The following is an 11,427-nucleotide window of genomic DNA, read 5'->3' on the forward strand; positions in this document are numbered from 1 at the left end:
CCCCCACCTCAGGGGGACCCAGGCGTCCAGGCGAGTCTTGTAGCTTGCCTCATCTATCCCATAATAAACCAGGGGGGGAGAAGGGGGGAGTAGAGGGGACCACTATAGGGGCTGAGAGGGGGATATCCTGTGGGTCTGGGGGGGTCTTATGGGTCTGGGGAAGCCCCATGGGGATTCCACAAGGGTAGGAGTAGGTTGTATGGAAGGTCTATAGGGCTGGGAGWGTCCTGTGGTAATAGGGGGGAGTTATGAGGGTTCTATGGGGGAACACATAGAGATTCTATGGGGTTAGAAGTGGGTCCTATAGGGCTATGGGACTGGGGAGGGGTGTCTAACAGTGGGTTCTATGGGGCTGTGGGCACTTACAGGGTTCCCATTGAAGGGAAGTAATGGGAACCCTATGGGGCTGAGAAGGGTCCTATGCAWGTCCTATAGGGCTAGAGCAGTGCTCTGTGAGGCTGGGAGAGTCCTATGGAGCTGGAAGTAGGTCCTATGAGGTAAGGGGGAAAGATAGGGTGCTGTGGGGATGAGATATGGGGGTCCTATGTGGCTGGGGGAGCATTATAGGGCCTTTGCACCCTATGGGGTGGCAAAGGTCCTACAGGATTACAGAGCAGAGGGAGGGCCCTATGGAGGTGGGGAGTGTGCTCTAAATCCATAGGGGTCACCGTGTCCCTATAGGGCAGTAGGGTGGCCTTGAGGTCACCCGTCTGTCCATGCCCCCCCTCCTGGTGACGCAGCTGCGGGGGGGAGGGGGGATATAAGGGGGGTCCCCCAGCCAGCGCCTACAGACCCAGGGGCAGGTGGGGCAGGGGGCACTGGGAGCACCGGGAGGGTCTGGGAGGGGGCTGTGGGGGGACTGGGGGCAACTGAAAGAGACTGGGAAAAAACTGGGAGGAACTGGGAGGGAACTGGGAGGGTCTGTGGGTGAACTGGGAGGGACTGGGAGGGTCTATAGGAGAACTGGGAGGGTCTATGGGGAAACTGGGAGGGACTGGGATTGTACTGGGAGGGTCTATAGGGGAACTGGGAGGGACTGGGAGGAACTATGGAGGAACTGGGAGGGTCTTTGCACGATACTGGGATGATACTGGGAGCATCTGTGGGGGAACAGGGTGGGACTGGGATGATGCTGGGAGGATTTATGTGGTAACTGAGAGRGACTGGAATGATACTGGGGGAGGGRGGAAGATACTGGATAAATCCTTGGGGGATACTGAGACTTATTGAGCAGTACTCTGTGCATGTGTGAATGTGTGTGTGTGATGATGTGCTGGAGAAGTACAGGTGGGGCTGGTTAGGGATGCTGGGATGTAATGGGATATACTGGGACATGCTGGGACAAACTGGGTTGATTGTTGTGTCCCGGACCAGGACCAGAGCCCCCCTGAGTCTGCACTGTCACCCCCTGCCTCGGAGAACACAGAGAGAGGTGGGGCTGAGCTCTGGAAGGAACTGAGGGGTGTCTGGGGAGACTGAGGGTGACTGGGAGGGCCTGGGATAACACTGGGAGGGTCTGTGTGGGAACTGGGAAGGACTGGGAGGGATGGAAGAGTACTGCAGGCTGCTGGGAGTTGCTAGGGTGGGATAAAGGACAGGCAGTGTGAGGCACTGCAAGGAACTGGGAGCACTGGGGAGGGCACTGGGACTTCCRAGGAGTTACTTGGGATGGAGATGAGGATAACTGGCAAGAACTAGGAGCACTGGAAAGGACTGGGAGACAGGAGAAGAATGGATGAGATCACCAAGGATGGGGTTGACTCAGAGAAGTGGAGAGGAACTGGGAGTGCTGGGAGGGAACTCTAGATGATGGAACCACTGAGGATGGACTTGGGATGGGCCAGCTGGGAGGACTGGGAGCATTGGAGAGGAACTGGGAGCACTGGGGTAGAATGAAGGAGTTGGGTTGACCAGGAGGAAGTGGTAGATGTGGAGAAGAAACAGGGAATGATGGGTTCACCAAGGAAGGAGCTGAAGGGGATCAGCTGGGAGGAACTGGAAGTACTGGGAGTGTCTGATCCCTCCTGCCTCATGCAGTCCCATCCAGTGCCACCATGCCTGATGTGGAGATGGCCGAATTTGGGGAGGCCGCCCCCTACCTCCGCAAGTCGGAGAAGGAACGGTTGGCTGCCCAGACCCGCCCCTTCGACCTGAAGAAGGACATCTTTGTCCCTGATGAGAAGGAGGAATATGTCAAGGCCACCATCATCAGCCGTGAGGGCTCCAAGATCACTGCTCAGACGGAGCATGGCAAGGTGGGGAGACCCTGGCTACGCCTGGGACACCAGAACCTCAAAATAGCAACTGCATTCCACTCGTGACACAAAGAACCCATCCAATCCAAACCTTCTGTAGAACCCAGGAAACATATAGACCCCAACACACTTACTCTAGCACCCACTGGGTGTTCAGATACCACAGCATCCTCTCTAGAACCCAGGAAACACGTAGACCCTGATCCAACATTTCCCAGAACCCATTGGACAACTAGACTCTATCCAGCCTAGAGACATCCTCTATCAGCCCAGAGACACCCAGGCCACAAAGTATCTTCTCTATCACTTGAGGGACACCTAGGCCTCCTCTGGCTCCCAAGGGAACACRTAGACTCCCAAATCCCAGCCCTACRGAAGGGAACAACTGGGGCAACTCCTTGCCCTGTGTTCCTGCTCCATGGGGTCCTCCTTACCTTGAGCAGACAGTGACGGTCAAGGAGGATGAGATCATGCAGCAGAACCCACCCAAGTTTGACAAGATCGAGGACATGGCGATGCTGACCTTCCTCCATGAGCCTGCCGTCCTCTACAACCTCAAGGACCGCTACGCCTCTTGGATGATCTATGTGAGTTGGGAGCCCATCTAGGAGGATCTCTAGACCCCATCCAGAATTGGGATGCACTTTCTCTAGACCTCCTGGGCCACACAGACMCAAAAYGTCCCTTCTCCAGATCTCATGGTCCACCCATAACTGGGGTGATCCTTCTTCACACCTCTTGAGCCACCCTGACCCAAGATGTCTCAGACCTCTTGGGCCACCCAAGACCAGGATGTCCCTTCTCCAGMTCTCATGGGCCACCCAGAACTGGGACCTCCTATTTCCAGACTTCTTGGGTCACCCATACCCAAGACGTCCTATTTCCAGACCACAGGGGTCACCTAAACCCAAATATCATCTAGACACAAGAGGTCACTCCTGCAGACCCCTTGGACCACCTGGTGGTGCAGCACCTCCCAGCTCTGACCCACCTRTTGTTTTCTCCAGACCTACTCGGGGCTCTTCTGCGTGACAGTCAACCCCTATAAGTGGTTGCCTGTCTACAACGCTGAGGTGGTGGCTGCCTACCGGGGAAAGAAGCGGAGTGAAGCTCCCCCCCATATCTTCTCCATCTCTGACAATGCCTACCAGAACATGCTGACAGGTAGGGACYTTCTGCAGGTCCTCTCCTTTTTGGGGAGCAGGAGATGTGGGGCAGAGCCAAGGTGGGCTTCAGAACCTCATGTTTCTTCTCTTTCTTTYATCCCACCAGATCGTGAGAACCAGTCCATCCTCATCACGTGAGTGATCTCATCTCTAAGCATTGTCTTAGTCCTGCTCACTGTCAAGACCCTCCCAGCTGGCACACAGCCCCTCCCCTTCCCCCTTGAAGCCATGCTCACCGGCACGGCCGACCCTTTATCGCCATCTGGACTTGTCTGTGGAGGTCCATTATCCATCCCTCCCCAGTGAGTTCCCACCCCTAGCCCACAGCACCAGTACCCAACCCTTGCTTTCCTTGGCTACTTTCAGCGGAGAATCCGGGGCGGGGAAGACTGTGAACACCAAGAGAGTCATCCAGTACTTCGCCGTCATCGCTGCCATCGGGGACCGTGGCAAGAAGGAGACGGGAGCCCCGGGCAAGGTGAGGGCACTGGGTGGGGTATGACACCCTGGGGTGTGGCCAACATACTGGAGCACGTCTGTCCAACCAATAACACAATCAACCATGCAATTACCCAACCAAGCAACACCCAATTACCCAACTCAACAATCCAACCAATCATCCAACCAACCAACCAACCAACCAACCAACCAACCAACCAACCAACCAACCAACCATCTATCTAACTTTCCATTCATCTGTCCCATTTCCATCCACCTAACTAAGCATCCCTCCATGGCATCAACTCACATCCCTGTCCATCAACCCAATTTTGCCCACATAGACCTTCATGGACCTCTGTGTCCTCTCATCCATCCCTTCAACCTCAAACCCTACAACCCCCTTCCCCTTACTGTGAGAAGCTCCCTGACACTGTCCCACTCTACCAGGGCACCCTGGAGGACCAGATCATCCAGGCCAACCCTGCCTTGGAAGCCTTTGGCAACGCCAAAACTGTCCGGAATGACAACTCATCCCGATTTGTGAGTGTTGGGGATAGAGTCTATGAGGAAGAGTCTATGGAGTGGAATCCATGGGAAAGGTCTATGGGTTKGGGTGTTCTGGGAGAAAGTGGTCACTTCCACTACCCTTTCAGGGAAAGTTCATCCGGATCCATTTCGGAGCCACTGGGAAGTTGGCATCGGCTGACATCGAGACATGTGAGTAGGTTGAGGGCTCCATGAGAGGACATCTGGTTATCCATCATCCATGCCTCCATCCACCTCTTCRTCTGCATGTCCATCCTTCTCATACTACTAATCCATCTACCCTTCCATATCCTCAAGCCTCCATCCATTCACCCATCTGACYCTCCATCTCCTCACCCCAACCTCCACCCATCTTCTCTTCATCCCCAGACCTCCTGGAGAAGTCCCGTGTCATCTTCCAGCTGAAGGCTGAAAGAAACTACCACATCTATTAYCAGATCCTCTCCAATAAGAAGCCAGAGCTGCTGGGTGAGCCATGCTCCCAATCTACCTGCAAATACCTGGCCCTGCACTCCTTTTGGGACCTGACTGTTCCAACCCCTTTTACTCCTTTCAGACATGATGCTGGTAACCAACAACCCCTACGACTATGCCTTCATCTCCCAAGGAGAGACCACGGTTCCGTCCATTGAYGATGCAGAGGAGCTTCTGGCCACAGATGTGAGATGAGAGGCCATCAGGCAGTATGTATGTGTCTCTGTGGGCTGGAGAAGATCTTGACCACATTTTTGCCCCACAGAGTGCTTTTGATGTCCTGGGCTTCACCCCAGAGGAGAAGAACTCCATCTATAAACTGACAGGTGCCATCATGCACTTCGGCAACATGAAGTTCAAGCAGAAACAACGTGAAGAGCAGGCAGAACCAGATGGCACAGAAGGTTGGGCCCTACTAAGGCTGAGGTGGAAACTGGGRTGAACCCCATGATCCTTCCAGATTCATATTTTCACTTCTTCATCCTCAGAGGCAGACAAGTCAGCTTACCTAATGGGGCTGAACTCRGCTGATCTCCTCAAGGGGTTGTGCCACCCTCGGGTCAAGGTGGGCAATGAGTATGTCACCAAGGGGCAGAATGTCCAGCAGGTGAGTAGGACATCCCCAAAACCTCTTCTTTTTGGGGTGACATGGTGCCATCTCCAGCAAGGAGGACAACAAAAGACCCCTCACACTGGTGGGACATCTCTCTTCCAGGTGATATATGCCGTCGGAGCCTTGGCCAAGGCCGTGTATGAGAAGATGTTCAACTGGATGGTGACCAGGATCAACAACTCACTGGAGACCAAGCAGCCAAGGCAGTACTTCATCGGTGTGCTGGACATCGCTGGATTTGAGATCTTTGATGTAAGYCCTGCTTGACTGTGTTGTGGTTGACCCTTTTGGGTGGGGAGTTATCTCTACTGGRTGGTCAGATGACCTCACTTTCATTTGTGTTGAGTCAGGTGGGGCTGAAATTGACCCCAGTGAATGTAYTGGGTGTTGARTTGATCCAGTTAACCCCACTKGYCATCTCCTCTCTCCTTCCCCAGTTCAACAGCTTTGAGCAGCTCTGCATCAACTTCACCAATGAGAAGTTGCAGCAGTTTTTCAACCACCACATGTTCGTGCTGGAGCAGGAGGAGTACAAGAAGGAGGGCATTGAATGGGAGTTCATTGACTTTGGCATGGACCTCCAAGCCTGCATCGACCTCATTGAGAAGGTACCACYTGCCGCAGGGCCTCRTGGGGRCTGAGGGGGCTGCTGGGGAAGGRCCTTTTCAGTTGCAGCTTGCCAGAGMCCCCAARGTTGGCCRGTTGGGTTGTGTTTCATGTCCTCCACCACCACTGAGGTTTTTTCTTCCCAGCCCATGGGAATCATGTCCATCCTGGAGGAGGAGTGCATGTTTCCCAAGGCCACGGACATGACCTTCAAGGCCAAGCTCTTTGATAATCACTTGGGCAAGTCGGCCAACTTTGGGAAGCCACGCAATGTCAAGGGGAAGCAAGAGGCTCACTTTGCCATTATCCACTATGCTGGCACAGTGGACTACAACATCATTGGGTGGCTGCAGAAGAACAAGGACCCCCTCAACGAGACAGTGGTGGGGCTCTACCAGAAGTCAGCCCTGAAGCTCTTGGCCAACCTCTTCGCCAATTATGCTGGGGCTGATGCACGTAAGGGGCACCCCCTTCCTCAGTATCTGGCATTCTCCCCTGACCTATCTGGCATTCTCACCCCGTCCCTGACCTATCTCATCTTTTCTTCTCCAACAGCTGTGGAGAAGGGGAAAGGAGCTAAGAAGAAAGGTTCCTCCTTCCAGACTGTCTCTGCCCTGCATCGGGTGAGAGTCCAAGAGTTACTGGTGGACCCCAGGGTGTGTGGGCATGGAAAACATGTCCTTATGGCAAGRGATGGCCTTTGGTGGGACAGGCTGGGGGGATGTCTTCATTCCCTTTATCATCTCCTCCTCCATCTTTCAGGAAAACCTCAACAAGTTGATGACMAACCTGCGGTCTACCCACCCTCATTTTGTCCGCTGCATCATCCCCAATGAGACCAAGTCTCCTGGTGAGCCAGTCCCTGAGGGGATCCAGAGCACAGTGCTGGGCCCTGGCCAAAGGTGGTGGTGGGGAGCAGTGCTGTGAAGCAGACCTTCACTCACCAGTCTTGATGACCCACYAGGTGTGATGAACAACCCCCTGGTGATGCACCAGCTCCGCTGCAACGGGGTGCTGGAAGGCATCCGCATCTGCCGCAAGGGCTTCCCCAACCGCATCCTCTATGGGGACTTCCGCCAGCGGTAGGCACAGAGGAGAAAAYGTGGGGATGGGGTGGACAACCCCACTGGGGCTGATTTCTGGGGTTTCCTGTCCYCTCTGGTCACCAGGTACCGCATCCTGAACCCTGCTGCCATTCCCGAAGGGCAGTTCATCGACAGCCGTAAGGGTGCCGAGAAACTCCTGGGATCCCTTGATATTGACCACAATCAGTACAAGTTTGGACACACCAAGGTGAGATCACTTAGTCTCCATTCCTGATGGCCTCCATGGTCCCACCTGTCCACTTGTCCACCTGCCCATCTGAGCTCACTTCACCCATGCAACCATTCATCCCTCTACCACACCCCTAAATCCCAGTAGCACTTATCTTCATCTCTCCTCAAAGGTCTTCTTCAAGGCTGGGCTGCTGGGGCTGTTGGAAGAGATGCGGGATGAGCGCCTGGCCCGAATCATGACCCGCTTGCAGGCCCAAGTCCGTGGTTTCCTCTCCCGCCAGGAGTTCAAGAAGATCCTAGAGCGCAGGTGGGTGGTGAGATGGAGATGGTGTTGCATCCATGTCGAGTTGAAGACCCTGGTGACCTGCATCTTGCTGTGCMTTCTCCAGGGACTCACTGCTGGTGATCCAGTGGAACATCAGGGCCTTCATGGGGGTGAAGAACTGGCCTTGGATGAAGCTCTACTTCAAGATCAAGCCCTTGTTGAAGAGYGCTGAGACMGAGAAAGAGATGCAGGTRRGACAGGGCCATGGGTAGGGAAGGTGKGTGGGGGATGGRGAGAGGAAGGGGACATAAARGAAGATATGAGACTTACATGGTACMTTTGTGCCTCACACAGAACATGAAAGAAGAGTTTGGGCGGCTGAAGGAGGCCTTGGAGAAGTCAGAAGCTCGGAGGAAGGAGCTGGAGGAGAAGATGGTGTCCATGCTGCAGGAGAAGAATGACCTYCAGCTCCAAGTGCARGCTGTGAGTGACCTAGATGTCCCAGCCCCTCACTCCTTTTTCATTCACCTCTAACCAACCTTCRCCCTTCCAGGAGCAAGATAACCTGGCTGATGCTGAGGAGCGCTGTGACCAGCTGATCAAAAACAAGATCCAGCTGGAGGCCAAGGTGAAGGAGATGACAGAGCGGATGGAGGATGAGGAGGAGATGAATGCTGAGTTGACAGCAAAGAAGAGGAAGTTGGAGGATGAGTGCTCTGAGCTGAAGAAGGATATTGATGACCTTGAGTTGTCATTGGCCAAGGTGGAGAAGGAGAAACACGCCACTGAGAACAAGGTAAGGGTGGAGAGAGGCTTTGACCTCAGACTGGAGATTTGAGTTGACCCATACCAAAGTGAATAGCTTTGGAGAAGACCCAAGGCTGGTTGGGTTGGGTTGCTGAGATTCAAGGCTGTTTCGGTTGCCAAATTTAAGGCTGGTTGAGTTGGGTCATAAASGCCCAAAACTGCTTGGGCTGGGTTTTAACGATCTGAGGCTGGTTGGATTGCATCACCCAGACCCAAGGTTCGTTGTGCTTTCCTGCATCTCCTGACTTTGATCCAACCTGTCTCTTCTCCTAACTGTGGTACCCAGCTGGAGGCCTGATATTTCTCCTCCTACAGGTCAAAAACCTCACAGAGGAGATGGCTGGGCTAGATGAGGTCATTGTCAAGCTAACAAAAGAGAAGAAGGCCCTGCAAGAATCTCACCAGCAAGCGCTGGATGATCTGCAGGCAGAGGAAGACAAGGTCAACACCCTGACAAAGGCCAAAGTTAAGCTGGAGCAGCAAGTGGATGATGTGAGTATAGGCCACTCCCACCACAGGCATATAGCTGGTCCCTTGGGGTGTGGAKCTTCTCTTGGGATGTGTTTGTGGGGGGTTGATGGATGTGTCTCTGTYTCACTGGCAGCTGGAGAGCTCAYTGGAGCAGGAGAAGAARATCCGGATGGACCTGGAACGGGCCAAAAGGAAGCTGGAAGGTGATTTGAAGCTGGCTCAGGAAAATATCATGGACCTGGAGAATGACAAGCAACAACTGGATGAGAGGCTGAAAAAGTAAGGTCCTGCATTGTCTTGTCCTTTSCCTATAACACCCCTCTCTGCTGAGCCCCCAGGATCACGAGTGCCTGGTGTTTTTCCCCACACTCAGGAAAGACTTTGAGCTCAACGCCCTCAATGCCAGAATTGAGGATGAGCAAGCAGTTGCAGCCCAGCTCCAGAAGAAGCTCAAAGAGCTTCAGGTGAGGTGGGCTTCAGCTTGGGGGCAACAAAAAAGAGGAATTGGTCCTCCCCATTTTCTTCTTCACACCTWTTGAGAGGGACCTAAAGCAGTGTGCCACCCACCTGAGGTCTGAAGCCCATGGCATGTCCTTTGTCCCAGAATTTCTCCCTTGAAATGACCCATGTACTCCTGGGCAGGTTGGCTTTGGGGAGGGGATTGAGCTGAACCAATGGGTCTGGAGTACTCAAGGTAGGGGGAGCATCTTGGGTAGAACCATCTGAGCTAAGCAGACCTCTGAGTTGAATCATGTTAATTCCAAAGTCCTTAGAGAAGTTTGTGCTGAGCTGTYTAACCAAGTTAGCTCTAGGACTGTTTGAACTGAATGTCCTCAAGACTGGTTGAGTTGAAGAAACTCAAGGTAATTTGAGAAGGTGGAGTGTCTTCAAATGAATCCAGGTTGATCTGGAGAGCTTGTATCTTGACCAGGTTGAAGAAAACTGGATGGGATCAAGATTGGTTGAGGTGAAGTGTCTACAGCTGTCTGGGTTGAGAGGATGAGTCTACATAGGAYGGGTTGACTTGAATTGACTTAAAGGCTCTCCAGCTCGATTGGTTGTGTTGAGTGGAGAAGTCGGGTGAAACCAACTCACCTGAAAACATGTTCATCTCCGGAGCACAGGCACGGATTGAGGAGCTGGAGGAAGAGCTGGAGGCAGAGAGGACAGGCAGAGCCAAGGTGGAGAAGCTGCGCTCAGACCTGTCACGGGAGCTGGAGGAGATCAGCGAGCGGCTGGAGGAGGCGGGTGGTGCCACTTCAGTGCAGATTGAGCTCAACAAGAAGCGGGAAGCAGAGTTCCAGAAGATGAGGCGGGACCTGGAGGAGGCCACACTGCAGCATGAGGCCACAGCTGCTGCTCTGCGCAAGAAACACGCTGACAGCGTGGCTGAGCTCAGTGAGCAGATCGATAACCTACAGCGGGTCAAGCAGAAGCTGGAGAAGGAGAAGAGTGAGCTCAAGCTGGAGCTGGATGATGTCGGCTCCAACATGGAGCAACTSATAAAGGCCAAGGTAGGAAATAGGTCTCCAGCCATGAAGGAACACTCTTACACTGACCYCTCAAGGTCCACTTTCATCTTCCTGCCCTTCCTGTTTGCAGGCCAATCTGGAGAAGATGTGCCGCACCATGGAAGATCAGATGAATGAGCACCGGACCAAGTCTGAAGAGGCCCAACGCATGGTCAATGACCTCACCACTCAACGAGCCAAGCTCCAGACAGAAAATGGTGAGGGGCTTGCTCTTTCCTAACCCAGTTGCCTATCCCCTGCCCAGTGGGGTGGCTTTGGGGTGTGTCCAKCAAGTGATTATCCACCACTCCACCCAACAGGTGAGCTCTCCAGGCAGCTGGAGGAAAAGGAAGCCTTCATCAACCAGATGACGCGAGGAAAACTCACCTACACACAACAGCTGGAGGACCTCAAGAGGCAGCTAGAGGAAGAAGTCAAGGTAGGGCTTTGCTGGGGAGGTCAGGGGGGCTGACAAGACACSTCCAGTGTTAAGGATGTGGTTGGTTTGTGACAGGGAGATGCATCATAAGCCTGCCCTCAGAGTGGGAGAAAAAAAGTTGAGGGTCCTCAGGAAGTTCAGTAGAGTTGGGGGATTTCAAGGAGGTTCAAGGAGTTGGTTGTTGGTAACTTGGTTGTAACTTGGTTGTTGGTTGGGTTGGTCTAGAGATGACTGGGTTACGTTGGATTGATTTACAGAAGGTCTGGTCAGCTTGCAGTGATGAAAACAACATCTTGCTGAGTTGGAGAATGCCAAGATGGCTCAAGTTGATGTGGACCCAACTTGTCCTCACCTCATCTCTCTCTCCCTCCCAGGCCAAGAATGCACTGGCCCATGCCCTCCAGTCAGCCCGGCATGACTGCGACCTGCTGAGGGAGCARTATGAGGAGGAGACGGAGGCCAAGGCTGAGCTCCAGCGCTCGCTCTCCAAGGCCAACTCTGAGGTGGCACAGTGGAGGACCAAGTATGAGACAGATGCCATCCAGCGCACTGAGGA

The 11,427-nt window shown here is 53.7% G+C and overlaps 1 protein-coding gene across 1 annotated transcript in view; it reads left to right on the top strand.

The window, feature by feature from the left end:
* Positions 1 to 2,054: 2,054 nt before the first annotated feature.
* The window catches only part of LOC130576258 (myosin-7-like), a 13,215-nt gene continuing 3,842 nt past the window's right edge, over positions 2,055 to 11,427 (top strand). The window contains exons 1-29 of the mRNA XM_057370777.1: positions 2,055 to 2,255; positions 2,699 to 2,842; positions 3,263 to 3,419; positions 3,528 to 3,555; positions 3,788 to 3,899; positions 4,310 to 4,402; positions 4,516 to 4,579; positions 4,778 to 4,876; positions 4,965 to 5,068; positions 5,148 to 5,286; positions 5,371 to 5,489; positions 5,598 to 5,747; positions 5,933 to 6,103; positions 6,248 to 6,557; positions 6,657 to 6,724; positions 6,864 to 6,951; positions 7,066 to 7,183; positions 7,271 to 7,394; positions 7,549 to 7,685; positions 7,768 to 7,894; positions 7,998 to 8,126; positions 8,197 to 8,439; positions 8,766 to 8,942; positions 9,055 to 9,200; positions 9,295 to 9,385; positions 10,046 to 10,435; positions 10,524 to 10,650; positions 10,753 to 10,871; positions 11,246 to 11,425. Of these exons, the coding sequence (XP_057226760.1) occupies positions 2,055 to 2,255; positions 2,699 to 2,842; positions 3,263 to 3,419; positions 3,528 to 3,555; positions 3,788 to 3,899; positions 4,310 to 4,402; positions 4,516 to 4,579; positions 4,778 to 4,876; positions 4,965 to 5,068; positions 5,148 to 5,286; positions 5,371 to 5,489; positions 5,598 to 5,747; positions 5,933 to 6,103; positions 6,248 to 6,557; positions 6,657 to 6,724; positions 6,864 to 6,951; positions 7,066 to 7,183; positions 7,271 to 7,394; positions 7,549 to 7,685; positions 7,768 to 7,894; positions 7,998 to 8,126; positions 8,197 to 8,439; positions 8,766 to 8,942; positions 9,055 to 9,200; positions 9,295 to 9,385; positions 10,046 to 10,435; positions 10,524 to 10,650; positions 10,753 to 10,871; positions 11,246 to 11,425 (4,155 nt within the window). The remainder of the gene's footprint in view (positions 2,256 to 2,698; positions 2,843 to 3,262; positions 3,420 to 3,527; positions 3,556 to 3,787; positions 3,900 to 4,309; positions 4,403 to 4,515; positions 4,580 to 4,777; positions 4,877 to 4,964; positions 5,069 to 5,147; positions 5,287 to 5,370; positions 5,490 to 5,597; positions 5,748 to 5,932; positions 6,104 to 6,247; positions 6,558 to 6,656; positions 6,725 to 6,863; positions 6,952 to 7,065; positions 7,184 to 7,270; positions 7,395 to 7,548; positions 7,686 to 7,767; positions 7,895 to 7,997; positions 8,127 to 8,196; positions 8,440 to 8,765; positions 8,943 to 9,054; positions 9,201 to 9,294; positions 9,386 to 10,045; positions 10,436 to 10,523; positions 10,651 to 10,752; positions 10,872 to 11,245; positions 11,426 to 11,427) is intronic.

The sequence above is a fragment of the Malurus melanocephalus genome, unplaced genomic scaffold (assembly GCF_030028575.1).
Source record: "Malurus melanocephalus ecotype Western Australia unplaced genomic scaffold, MMel_1.1 scaffold_133, whole genome shotgun sequence".
Lineage (NCBI taxonomy): Eukaryota > Metazoa > Chordata > Aves > Passeriformes > Maluridae > Malurus > Malurus melanocephalus.